Consider the following 13918-nt stretch of genomic DNA (forward strand, 5'->3'; position numbering starts at 1 on the left):
GGCACCATACTGGACATACCTTTTATGTGCACTGGGACTTTTTATTTACCAGTCACTGGATGCCATTGATGGGAAACAAGCCAGAAGAACAAACTCTTGTTCCCCTTTAGGGGAGCTCTTTGACCATGGCTGTGACTCTCTTTCCACAGGTAAATTAGTGGAGTTTTTAATTTTTTTATGATACCTTAAAAATAAAATGAACTGAGCTGTTTGGTCAGTTTTTTGGATGGATATACATTTGGGAGCAAATGTATGGAGTTGTTTAAAAAGTATGTCAAGAATTCATTTTGATAAGTGTACTTTATTTTAATGCCATGATTATTTCCTTAGAGCTCTGTATTTCTAAACAGCATAGGGCAATTATTTCATAAATTATTTTTAATTCTTAATGATTCTTAAACTTTGTTTCTTTCAGTATTTATGGCAGTGGGAGCTTCAATTGCCGCTCGCTTAGGAACTCATCCTGACTGGTTTTTTTTCTGCTCTTTTATTGGGATGTTTGTGTTTTATTGCGCTCATTGGCAGACTTATGTTTCAGGCGTGTTGAGATTTGGAAAGTAAGTATGCTTTTTAAGTTGTACATTAAAAAATATAATTGAATTCATTTGCACAATCTGTTATGTCATTCATCGATAATAAGGAGAACAAATCTTCAATCAGTAATTTAAATTAATTCGTCGGAGTACTCATAAATGCTACACCTTAAGTCTTTTAGGTATTCTGCATGTTATAAATAGTTACATTATTTGATAATAATTTTATTTTTCTTCTCCTCTTCTCCAACTTAATCATTAGCCCAAGTTTACAATAGAGAGGATTAAAAGAAAATTAAGGGACCTGAATAATATAGAAAAGGGATATGCAGTACTTAAATAAACATTTGATTCATATAATAAAATAATGCAGTATGGAGTCTAAGGTCCTTTTTTGGTCGAATCTTCATGTGCACAGAAAGGGGACCCACCTTGACAACAGTCACCAGCATCAGGTAATTGTGACTCTCAACTGTGGTAGGCAATTGGTGAGATAATGTAAAAGCACCTTGTAAATGCTAGTGCTAAACATTAGATAGTATTATCTGCCTCTGTTGCCTCTTTCTTAGAGACCAGGAAATAGTGCACAAAGCAGGAATGCTATTCTCTGTTCCTCTTTTTCATATAGTTCCCTCTCGGTCTGATCCTTTTAAGAACTTTGTCATTTGCTCATTTTGGCTTTGGCTTCCCATGCCTACTGATTCTTTTTAGCCCCACTTTATTGCTGAAAAGGAGAAACAGTAGCTCTGAAAAAACTCTCTAATGATAAATGATAGGAGAAGCTTAAAACTATGGATCATTTAGCAGAGGGCAGGCTTCAGGCAGTTGATTCTCAATTATGGAATAATTGTATTTACCCCCTATCGAGCACTTACATGTTTCAGGCATTGTACTAAGAGCTTCACAGGCATTATCTTATTTATTCCTTACATTTATCCCGTAAGGTGGGTATTACCTCCATCTAAAGACATTGGGGCATCCAGGCAGAGATGTAAAGTATGTAGACAGATATAAAAATCTAGAGCTCAGGAAAAAATGTAGATTGGAGATAAGGATTTAGAAGTCATTAGCATATAGATGGTAGTTTTAAGTATAGATAAAATTGTTTATAGACTATAAAAATTCCAGATGGAATTCTGAAAGCATCATTTAAGATATGAATGAAGAGGCAGTCTAGGAAGGAGCGTGAGAAGAGCTCCAGCAAGGTAGGAAAATCAGGAGAGAACATGAAATAGATAAAAACACAGCAGAGCTTTTCAAGAAAGAGGGTATGATCAGCATCTTAAATATTGTAAAGAAGTTATGCAAGATAATTAATGAAATGTATCCCTTAGATTTGTATCCTTTAATTGAAATTGAAAATTGAAGGTCAATTTACCTTAAACAATTTTAGTAGAATAATGGGGCCAAAAGCCAGACTAGAGTGTGTTAAGCAACAAACGTGAAGAGAGGAGAAAATTACAAATGTTGACTAATTTTCAGTGAGCCTATTCGTGGAGCATAGGAGAGAGAGTGACAGCTTCAGGGGAATGCAGACTAGAGGGACTGATGCTGATTGGTTAGTGGTTTTTTGAGAAATTTAAGCATATTTATTAGGGGAAAAATGTCTATGGAAACTAAAAAAACTACAGTGACTATTAGTACCTCAATAAAGAAGACTATTGGAATTTTCCCTGCTTTTTAAGTGAAATTGACCTGGGAGTGTTTAAATTTGCCTTAAATCATATGGTTGTTTTTATTATAATTTTTCCTTATGTACACAAGTAGTGGGTAATTATTGTGAAAAAACTTCAGACTTTACAGGAGTTCATAAATTAGAAAATAAAAGTCTTTATAACATCAGTGATAACTATTAGCAATTTGATATATGGTATATATTTTTTTCCCTCTGCATATACTGTTACCTATGTGTGAGCACATGTTGTTCTGTAACCTTTTTAACTTAACAGTGTAGTCAACTGATAATTCAATAATGGAAGTAAAGGTAAAAATAAACTAAGCCTACAGAGATTTTTACATCTTTGCTATTTAATACGTGATGAACCTCCATATTCAGGAATTTTATTTACAAACACCTTATCTATTCTTTGTCCTTCCTCTTTAGAGTGGATGTAACTGAAATTCAGATAGCTTTAGTGATTGTCTTTGTATTGTCTGCATTTGGAGGAGCAACAATGTGGGACTATACGGTAAATCTGAATATTTAAATTTATATTTAAGTACTTTTCAAATATTTAGGAAAAAGTATTGCATTGTTAATTTTCTTCAAAAATCCTTGGCATTGTATTTAATTTTTTTCTTTTTTTTATTGGTGTATTTAATATTTGTTCCATTTCTCAACATTTTTTTCTTCATTTTATAATGTGTATTATCCTATATACCTTATGGCATTTCCTCCTATGCATGAGTATATTGCCACATAGAAGAAGACAACCTCATTTCCCTAATACTAAATAAAACAAAAACAACAACACAAAACACACATTGGAATAACTTTTTCCAGGGTGAAATAAAATAAATATTTAAAAAATAAATCCAGTAAAATATTTTACATTTAAAACTTGTCACTCAATATTAGGAAAGTAGTTAATTTGCATTTTTATAATCTACTTTGAGGTGAAGATTCCCATATTAAGGAATGTTTTTATTTTCTGCCTGCTTGGTGACCTCAGTATTTTCATAAAAGTTGGCTCTTAGGAGGCCACTGTCATAAATTCAAGCTTTTTTGCAAAAGAAGAACATTTCTGAAGAAACAGTTGTCCTGTTACCACAACCTAAGTCCACCATACTGGCTAACTGACTCACACTTTCTGCTCATAGTGTTAAGAATAATAATAAGGATATCAATAGTCAACAACTAACAGTCATTCAATACTTACGTTCCTAAACATTCACCATCTGCCCCTCAGTTTTATCTGCCCCCAGAACAATCCTATAAAATAGATATTATTAGTATTATGCTTTATAAATAAGTCTTAGGGTGATTAAGTAATTTGTCCAAGGACACATGAGAAGTGCTGGAGCTAGGAATTAAACAGACTGATTCCAGACTGTATGTAATCACTAAGCTATATATCTAGTAAAAATAGTAAGTGATACAAAACTAAACATAGTTTTGTGGTAAACATGATCAGCAGTCACACTCCTTGTTATTTACCTAAATGATTTGAAAACTTATGTCCACACAAAAACCTGTACACAAATGTTTATAGCAGCTTTATTCATAATTGCCAAAATTTGAAAGCAGCTAAGATGTCCTTCATCTTAGCTGGATAAACTAATGCTGAAAAGAAATGAGCTATCAAGCCATGAAAAGAAGTTATGCGAGGAACTTATGGAGTTCCAAGAAGTTATGGAGGAACCTTAAATGTTTGTTACTAAGAGAAAGAAGCCAATCTGAAAAGTCTGCATATTGTGTGATTCTAACTATATGACATTCTTTAAAAAGGCAAAATTATGGAGACAGTAAAAGGATCAGAAGTTACCATGGGTTGGAGGAAGAAGGGATGAATAGGTGAAGCACAGAGAATTTTTAGGACAGTAAAACTATTTTGTATGATACTAAATGGTGGCTACATGTCATTATACATTCGTCATAGCACACAGAATGTGTAACACCAAGATTGAACTCTAATGTAAACTATGAACTTTGGGTGATAATGACGTGTCAATGTAGGTTCACCAGTTGTAACAAACGTACCACGCTGGTGTAGGATGTTGTTGGCAGAGGGAGGGGTGGCTATATACTTCTCCACTCAAATTTTGTTGCAAACCTAAAACCACTCTAAAAAATTAAGTCCATTAAAAACACAGTATGAGGCCAGGAGTTCAAGACCAGCCTGGGCAACTTAGCAAGACCTTGCCTCTACAAAAATTCTTTAAAACTTTAGCCAGTCATAGTGGCATGCCCCTGTAGTCCCAGCTACTCAGGAGGCTGAGGCAGGAGGGTCAACTGAACCCAGGAGTTCAAGGCTGCAATGAGCCGTTATGCCACTGACTACACTCCTGCCTGAGTGACACAGCAAGACCCCATCTTTAAAAAAAAAAAAAAAAAAAGATTTCCCTGTAGCATTTAGTATCAGAATTGCCAATTATCATTTGTCAGTAGGCTCCGAAATAGACTTTGGGCATGTTTTTAAGTAGTAGTGATAGATTCCTCAGTACATTCATATTCCCTCTCATCATGTAAGAGTAAATAGAATCAAGGATATGCTACTATAGGCCCATACAAGATAACAGAGGGATGCTATGCGTTTTTTGTAGTAACTGTTCAGGTTGTGCCCGTAAGAAGGTAAATGTACGGGCGGATCACCTGAGGTCAGGAGTTAAAGACCAGCCTGGCCAACATGGCAAAACCCTGTCTCTGCTAAAAATACACAAATTAGCCGGGTGTGGTGATGGGCACCTGTAATCCCAGCTATTCGGGAGGCTGAGGCAGGAGAATCACTTGAACCTGGGAGGCAGAGGTTGCAGTGAGCCAAGATTGGGCCACTGCACTCCAGCCCTGGGCGACAGGAGACTTGTCTCAAAAAAAAAAAAAAAAAAAAAAAGAAGGTAAATGTAGACCTAGAAGCAGTTAGACAACTCTAGTTATTAAGTCAGGTGTGGTTGTCTTAAATTTGGAATTGAATCTTAAAATTGTTTCACTCAATGTTTTGGCAATATCATAGGAAGAAAACATACCTGCTTATTCTTACCAACAAGAATACTTACTTTTGATTCAGGTTTTCTAAATTTAATTATTAACCTGTAGTTTCCACAAATTTTGGTACATTATTTCAGTCTATTTTCTAAACATAGTAGCCTCTAGCTTCTGGCAATTCATTGTTACTGTTTTTTAAATCCTTTGCTGCCTTTGGAAGTTTTCTTGAACAGCAGTTGACCAACAGGTAAATATATTACTAGAGATTTAATCCCAGCTATTAACTACACAGATTTTTTGCTTGCATACACATCATGATATTTGTTACATTTATGATGCAAATCATGGTGTCTCCCTTTCCTGTGATGCTACTTTTTAGAAGCTACTAAATTCAAATGAACTATCCTTTTTCATGTTTAAGTCAGATGAAATCTTATGAGATTAAACATTTAGTCATAGTTATATAAACAGACTAAGCTGGTTTGGTGGATTCATTTTTCACTTATGAAGAAAGCAGTTTCAAAAAAAAAGGCACTTTAGGCTGGTCCAATGGTAGTCAGTTATCTCAATTGATTGCTCACAGTCAGTTACAGGTCAAACTCCTTGTTCTTCTCTTTTCCCCCCTCACTACTGTACTTGGCTAGTCTACAAAAAATAATAAAAATTTAAAAACTAAAAAAAAAAAGTTAAATAAAAAAAAGTTTTTAAGTTATCACTTTGGATTATATTCCAGAAGTTAAGGTTTGATCACAAGAAAAAGGATAGCTTATTGTACAGGGCTTATCATTATGTTTCTTTATTATTTAATAAAAAACCAAAATTCTGTTGTCTTAATTGTTTCTTTCTTCTACCCCTAAAGATTCCTATTCTAGAAATAAAATTGAAGATCCTTCCAGTTCTTGGATTTCTAGGTGGAGTAATATTTTCCTGTTCAAATTATTTCCATGTTATCCTCCATGGTGGTGTTGGCAAGAATGGATCCACTATAGCAGTAAGGCAATAATTTCATCATTCAGTGTCAATTTTATGATAAATTTTCTTATCACCAGTTATAAAAAGATTAAAATATGCCAAAGTTCAAGAATGGGGAAGGAAACTAAGTATCTTAAAGAATTCATTTTAGGCACATAGTACAAAAGCATTTTAAAAACAGTTTAAACTGATATTTTCCTCTTTCTACAGGCTTGCTCTGCATAGACTTTTCTGACATCTAGTTTCATTACTGCACATAATTAAGAGTTGCCATTTGTTTTCCTGCATTTTGTGCCTTGAACTAATAGCAGAGAGGAGAAAGGGTAGGGAATGTATGAGTTCCTGATTGAAAGCAGGAAAGCGGCCAGAGGTCAATGGTTTCACATATGGGGGGATTTATTACTCATCAAGTAAATTTTATTGAAATTTCACTGAAATATATTTAAAAGAACTATTCTAATATTTCAAAAGGTAAAATTTTAACTTTAATTCTTAAGTGGGTATACTTTGTGCTTGTGTTCTTTACACCTTGCTCATGCAAGTATTAAATATAATGCTTTTGTATTTTTTCACATTTTTTTTTAAAACTTCAGTACTTTTAAGTGGGCAAGAGTTGGAATTCCTGCAAACTTTTTAAACAAATATAACACCTATGTTTTTGAAAAGCCTATTGTCATTTTCAAGGTAGTTGAACAGAAGAAGACAAGTACTTATTCCAGTGATACCATCTTATACCAAAACATTGTTATAATGCCTTTTTCAGGGCCGGGCACAGTGGCTCATGCTTGTAATCCTAGCAATTTGGGAGGCCGAGGCAGGTGGATCACTTGAGGTCAAGAGTTCGAGACCAGCCTGGCCAACATGGTGAAACCCTGTCTCTACCAAAAATACAAAAAAATTAGCTGGGCATGGTGGCCCATGCTTTTGTAAATCCAGCTAGCTACTTGGGAGGCTGAGGCAGGACAATTGCTTAAACCAGGAGGCGGCGGTTGCAGTAAGCTGAGACGGTGCCACTGCACTCCAGCCTGGGTGACAGAGCGAGACTCTGTTTCAAAAAAAAAAAAAGAATGCCTTTTTAGGATTGCTTTAAACTATAGCATATTCACTTTAATTTCTTTTGTTGTATAGTTCAAAATTTCTATCCTTTAAAGTCATTTGGAGCAAGGTCTAATAAGATATTAAACATTAGATATAGCATTTTTAGTAAAAAAAAAGTCTCATTCTTTTAAAAGACGTGTAAGTAGACTTTCGAGACAATTTCAAAGGGATCCTCATAATTGACAAATTGTCAATATTTATGAATACACTTTATATACATAATTCAAAAGCAAAGTATACAATTCATCTAGAAATATAAGTTCTGATATATTTGGAAAAGTTGTCATTTTTTGAGGTGTTTTGTCAGTTGATCTCAGTATAGTACTGTGCTTAGGAATACATGTTGCTTGACTGTGGATGATAACATAGAACAATAGTTGGAACGTTAAGTTCCATTGAAGAAAACAAGATGTAGTAATGATCATTGTCTACTCTAAAGAATATTTTTGGCCAGATGTGGTGGCTCACGCTTGTAATCCCAGCACTTTGGGAGGCCGAGGCGGGCAGATCATGAGGTCAGGAGTTCAAGACCAGTCTGGCCAACACAATGAAACCCCGTCTCTACTAAAAATACAAAAATTAGCTGGGCTTAGTGGCGGGCACCTGTAATCCCAGCTACTCGGGAGGCTGAGGCAGGAAAATCGATTGAACCTGGGAGGCAGAGGTTGCAGTAAGGCAAGATCATGCCACTGCACTTAAGCCTGGGTGACAGAGCTAGACTCCATCTCAAAAAAAAAAAAAAAAAAGAATATTTTCATTAAAAAAACTGTTAGATGTTTGAAGGATGACTTAAACACAAGTTAGGAAGTGGTTGGTTTCAAACTCTTAAACTGGTATTTTTCCAACTTTTTTAGGAGCAGATTTTTTTTCTTGAATGAGATTTAAGAATCATAATATAAAGCACTATTAGATTTTTATAATTTATTACTATACAGTGTCATGTATATAATTTTATAATATGGTATTACTGTAATTTTATAGTAAGTTCTAACTTAAAACATGTAAACTTAATAAACAAGAGTAAAGCTGTTCTTGTGAACCCATTTAAATTGGTTATAGATTTAATAACCTCAATACCAAACTTATTTCAATATTTTGTTTAGGATAAGCAGTGCCGAGAGGATACTAATTCACATAGATAAAAATGTAATGGTCTGGATTTTACAATTTTACATAAAAGAACATTTGCAGTCTGAATGCAAAAAAAAAAGGAGGTGGGGATGTTGGTGTAGAAAGAAACTAGGATAAGCTGGGTGTGGTGGCTCTCGCCTGTAATCCCAGCACTTTGGGAAGCTGAGGCTGGGAGGATCGCTTGAGCCCGGGAGTTTGAGACTGGCCTGGGCAACATGGGGAAACCCTGTCTCTACTAAAAACACAAAAAATTTAAAAAAAAAAAAAAAAAAAGAAAAGAAAATAGGAAAAAAGAAGGAAACCTGAATAGAACTAAACTATTCTTACTCTTCTTCATCAGTGATATTTTGTAGAATTGGCAGAATAAGCTCTATTTCAGTATCTCCACAAAATTATGTTAATTTGGCAATCCACATGTGGACTGCCTTCAATGTAGTAAAAGTTGATATAGAATAAACTGCATTAATTTTTAGCCAGTTTAAAACGTGTGTGAATATCAAACTGGAATCAGACATCTGTGGCACTGTATTATCTCTCTGTCACCCTCAGGTTCTATGAAACCTTGAAAAGCACAACTCAGGTTTGTATACTCCTGTAGGCCATACACTACATCACACTGTTCTTTAGGCCTCTTGCACAAAATAGATGGTCAGAAAATGTCTACATTGTAATAAATGCAGTGTTAAAATGTGATACTGATTTTCTGCTTTATCCCTTAGGGCACCAGTGTCTTGTCACCTGGACTCCACATAGGACTAATTATTATACTGGCAATAATGATCTATAAAAAGTCAGCAACTGATGTGTTTGAAAAGCATCCTTGTCTTTATACCCTAATGTTTGGATGTGTCTTTGCTAAAGTCTCACAAAAATTAGTGGTAAGAAATTTTTATTATTCATGATATAAATAATATACTTAGTCGTCAAACACAAAGCTGGAAATTATTTCATAAAATGTATAGGTTTTCTTTTGTAGTGTAAAATCATAATAATTAGCTATTTGTGCTCCAAGCAAAACTGTGATAAGAGTTATATTCAGTTAAATTGTTTAGCTGTAGTTATCATTTACAACTTTCTGATATCAAGAAATTTAGACATTGGAAACTTTAATAAGCTACCCAGTTGTGAATTTGAGAAGGTGTAGAAAAGTATTCTTAAATGTGAGATTAAATGGTCTGTTTTAATACTGAATTAAAGTTATAATTAATTGTCATAAAAGCTAACACATTTAAAACTTAATAGTAAAATTATTTTGTTTAATTTTTTTATAGATAGCTCACATGACCAAAAGTGAACTATATCTTCAAGACACTGTCTTTTTGGGGCCAGGTCTTTTGTTTTTAGACCAGTACTTTAATAATTTTATAGACGAATATGTTGTTCTATGGATGGCAATGGTAAGTATTTTTCTCCATTTTATTTATTTTTTAACAATGCTTAAGAGCTATTTCAGTGAGCTATCAGTAGCCTCAAGATCTAGTCTAGGCCAGGCGTGGTGACTCACGCCTGTAATCCCAGCACTTTGGGAGGCCAAGGTGGACGGATCATTTGAGGTCAAGAGTTTGAGACCAACCTGGCCAACATGGTAAAACTCTGTCTGTACCAAAAAATACAAAAAATTAGCCAGGCGTGGTGGTGCATCCCTGTAATCCCAGCTACTCAGGAGGCTGAGGCAGGCAAATCACTTGAACCTGGGAGGCAGAGGTTGCGGTGAGCCGAGATCATGCCACTGCACTCCAGCCTGGGTGACACAGCGAGACTCTGTCTCAAAAAAAAAAAAAGATCTAGTCTATACAATATATACAATAAATGTTTCTGAGTATTTAAAATTACTTCTTCTAAGCTGTGAATAATATTATATTGTATGTAGAAATGGCCACATATCTATAGGCCAGGTTTCCAACAACCTGGATTCTTGGAAACACAACTGTGTACCTAAAAATAGCTATATTTTTCTCCCCCAAAATACCAGTACAAAGATGCCAAAAACCACTTTACTCTGCCCAAAGACTTTATTCCCAGTTTACAGCAAGTAACAGGAAAATTAGATGGGGTTAGTACTAGCAAAGGTGGGCACTTTATTGCATCGAGAATTGTCAGCTAATATTGAGGAAACAAAACAGAATAGACAGTGCTACTAAATACAGGATTCTCAGACCATTTTATGCTAGATGTAAGGAACCCTTTTTATGTGTATGGCCCTTGAGGATAGTGTATAATTTGTATTAATGATGACTCAGTCATCAATTAAATTAAATTCTCTTTGATTATATCCTGCTTAAGGAAAGGACGTGGATGACATAGATATTAATTTCTATTCAAAATGATTATAAAATACAGAATATAGTGCTTGAGAGAGACACGTTAGCCATCTAAGGAAAAGAAAATCAATATTGGTAACACTTCAATTACAAAGTTGGATAAATGGAGCATTATTACATTTTTTTTTCTATTGAGACATATCTTTATGGTTGGTCTCCAATTAATGGTGGCTTTGAATAGTTTTCTTGTATTTCTATCTCTGGACCCACTGGTTGTCACCAAATTCATAGTGATATATAAATATACTGAAGTACACCAAAACAAAACCCCGCAAAACCCTGCAGTGAATCTTTTGATAATTCAAATAATCTCACCGTATTTGTTAGATTTGGATATTTAAAAAAATCTTTATCTATTCTGTGCACGGATTACAGGAGTACATCTAATGGTCCTTTACTAGGTTGTGTAGTATGCTTTTTCTGGAGTAACTTAATGACGTAATATTCATTCATAGTCCATTCAGAAGTCTTCATTCTTCCTATGGTGGCAGTGAGATATACTTAATTCTTTGAGGTGGACAATGAACGTTTTCAGGCAAAATTTTAAAAAAATGTTTAAAAATCAGAATAATGTCCTTTAATTTGGTATCCACTATAAATATTTTTAGGGCTCCCAAACAATCCAGTTTAAAAAATAGGGGATAATTAATCAAAATATCTAAAAACTCAATGTAAGTTTTCTTTTAGTGAACTTAGGTATGTATTACCAAGTGGAATTGCTGAATTAAAATACCAGGTGTTAAAAAAATCAATCATCTATTGTAACAAGTAATTGGCCTGGTTTACACCTGTGATGGAGACTGGTAAACTGAGGAAGTCAAATTCAATTTTTATTTAAAACACTATGTGGATGACAAAAACAAAAAAAAAAGCCACACACACAATGTGGTACTTTTCAAGTAAGCTTTTAACATAAATGATAGAGATTTTCCCCTCATGGGTGAGAATTCCCTCTCCAAGGGCAGAGCTATGAGCCTCCTTTTTCTCCTGGGTTTCATTTTCTCAAGAGAAGCATTTGACTGTAGACTCTGGGCAAAGTTTCTAAATAGAGGCCATCTTTAAATTTGTAAACACAATTTTGTATATGCTTCAAGTATGGTATCTTTTCTAGACCTTTTACCTTCTTACAACTAACCTCAAAGAAACAGAAATGTATATGATGGAATTAATTCATTATAAGATGACTGATAACTTCTTCTAGAAGGAAATTTGCAGCTTCGTGGCACAGCAGGAAGTTGAAACAATGTGGAGTCAGGAGAGTTGGGTTCTGTTACTTTCTAGTTTCTGTATTTTAATCGTCTTTTTTACCTCTGAGCCTCAGTGTCTATAACTGTGAAATAACCTGCATTTTCCAGAGGACTACAGTGAGGTCCAAATTTGAAATGTATTAAAGTGCTTTAAAATGCAGTATTTTTGGTGAAGAATTTTAGGTTAAGGTTTGATATTTGGGGGAGAAACAGAATAGTGCTACTTGAGAAAAGATAGATCATAATCGATTTTATATTTTCTTTTTTGCTTCTAAAGGTGATTTCTTCATTTGATATGGTGATATACTTTAGTGCTTTGTGCCTGCAAATTTCAAGACACCTTCATCTAAATATATTCAAGACTGCATGTCATCAAGCACCTGAACAGGTTCACAAGCATATTGACTGACTAATAGCCCAAGGAAAAGAGGAGATGAAGTTAGGGGAATCTATGAGTGAAGGAAATCCCCCTGTGCAGGAGGCTAGTATACCATAAATAAGGTTATATTTGAATATAAAACATAAACCCTGTAGATTTCATTGTGTCTTATTTCAGTTATGAAGCCCCCGTTGTGTGTATCATCATTTTTTATCACAGATGTTCTCAGAATAGTCTACATATTAATTAGAAACAAGACTAAAGAAATGTCAATCCTGAGGACAACAGTGAACCCCTGTAATTCTAAGTAGCAGTTTGTCTCTGAGACTTATCAGACACAGGGTTTTCACCGCCAAAGGATTACATAAATATTCAGAACATAAAGGATTTTAGCCATCTTGAGGGTGCTTACTTTGACTGCTAAAAACTGAAAAGTGATTCAATACTGCTTAAGTGCATGGCTTATAATATTGTAATTATTGAATCAAGTTATGTTCTAAGAAATTTTTTATACTAATCATTTTTCAAGAGGCATATTAGTATGTTATAAAATACTTGCTTTTAGTATACTAGAATTTAAAAGGGCTACAGGAATTTTTAAAATAAAATTTGTATTTAATAAAAGGAATTTGTTGTACCAGTTCAGAAAAACATACGAATCTTTATACTGAAGGTAACTTGTTCCTTGATATTTTGAGTTAAAATTTCACTGTCACTGAAAAGTGGATGTTAAATATTCCCTTTCATGAAAAATGAAAACAGTAGCTAAAAGTCAGTTGACATGTAAGAAAATTAGTAACTTAGAAAAACTTGGTAAAAAAAACTTCCTTTTAGAATACAAAAGTTACTTTAAGTACACACTGACTCATTTGAGGTGATAAGGGATAAAATAAGTAAAAGAAGTTATTCAACCACTAAGTACATTAGGTACTGATACTTATCTTTCCACTCTAATTTAAATGTATTTAGATTACTCATTATGAATACTACTAGAACTATCACAAAGATCTCTGGGGATCCAAATCTTCAGATTCCCATCTGACCCTATTATTTATTTTTAATTTTATATAATAGTTCAACAGACCATATGTCATATGATGAAGTAATCAAAAAAAAAAAAAAAAGGAGTAATTTGTGTACTACATCTGTTTTAGGCAAGAAAAAGGTATATTGAAGAAAACAGTGAAAGATGATATTCCTTAAAAGCAAAAAAACATACTTATGGGAATTAAGTACACAGAAAACACTGGAGTACTTATTTTGCCTCTAACTATTGGTAAAACTTCCCAAATAAGGACTTTCTTACAAGGATGAATAGTACTTATGATTTATATTCTAATATATACTTTGGCTTAAAAGGAAAATCCTTTACAAAGTTCAAAAATTTAGGAAATAATGTCAAATATTCGTTAATGGTGGAAGACTAATTTCTTCCTGTACAAGTAGGTTGTCACAATTAGAAAAAGTTTATCTGTAGGCACCTGTTTTTTTAAAACTTGGAAAACCTTATTATAACTAAGATAAGGGTGAGTTATAGAGGCAAAAATTAGAATTTAAAACATCGAAAAGCAGGAGGCCAGGCATGGTGGCTCACA

General features: G+C 34.0%; 1 protein-coding gene across 10 annotated transcripts in view; it reads left to right on the forward strand.

Annotated features, from left to right (window-relative positions):
• The window catches only part of CHPT1 (choline phosphotransferase 1), an 80382-nt gene that overhangs the window by 15747 nt on the left and 50717 nt on the right, over positions 1-13918 (forward strand). For 8 of the 10 annotated variants that reach the window (XR_010108949.1, XR_010108944.1, XR_010108947.1 and 5 more), the window contains exons 2-8: positions 2-149; positions 416-557; positions 2638-2722; positions 6035-6166; positions 9096-9254; positions 9648-9773; positions 12222-12332. Coding sequence is in view for 3 of the 10 variants with exons in the window: in XM_034934344.3 (XP_034790235.1) it covers positions 2-149; positions 416-557; positions 2638-2722; positions 6035-6166; positions 9096-9254; positions 9648-9773; positions 12222-12332 (903 nt within the window). In the remaining 7 variants the exon portion in view is untranslated. Of the gene's footprint in view, position 1; positions 150-415; positions 558-2637; positions 2723-6034; positions 6167-9095; positions 9255-9647; positions 9774-12221; positions 12426-13918 lie in introns of all 10 variants that reach the window. The other 2 variants (XR_004665398.3, XM_034934345.3) reach the window with 2 other exon arrangements.

The sequence above is a fragment of the Pan paniscus genome, chromosome 10, assembly GCF_029289425.2.
Source record: "Pan paniscus chromosome 10, NHGRI_mPanPan1-v2.0_pri, whole genome shotgun sequence".
Classification (NCBI taxonomy): Eukaryota; Metazoa; Chordata; class Mammalia; order Primates; family Hominidae; genus Pan; species Pan paniscus.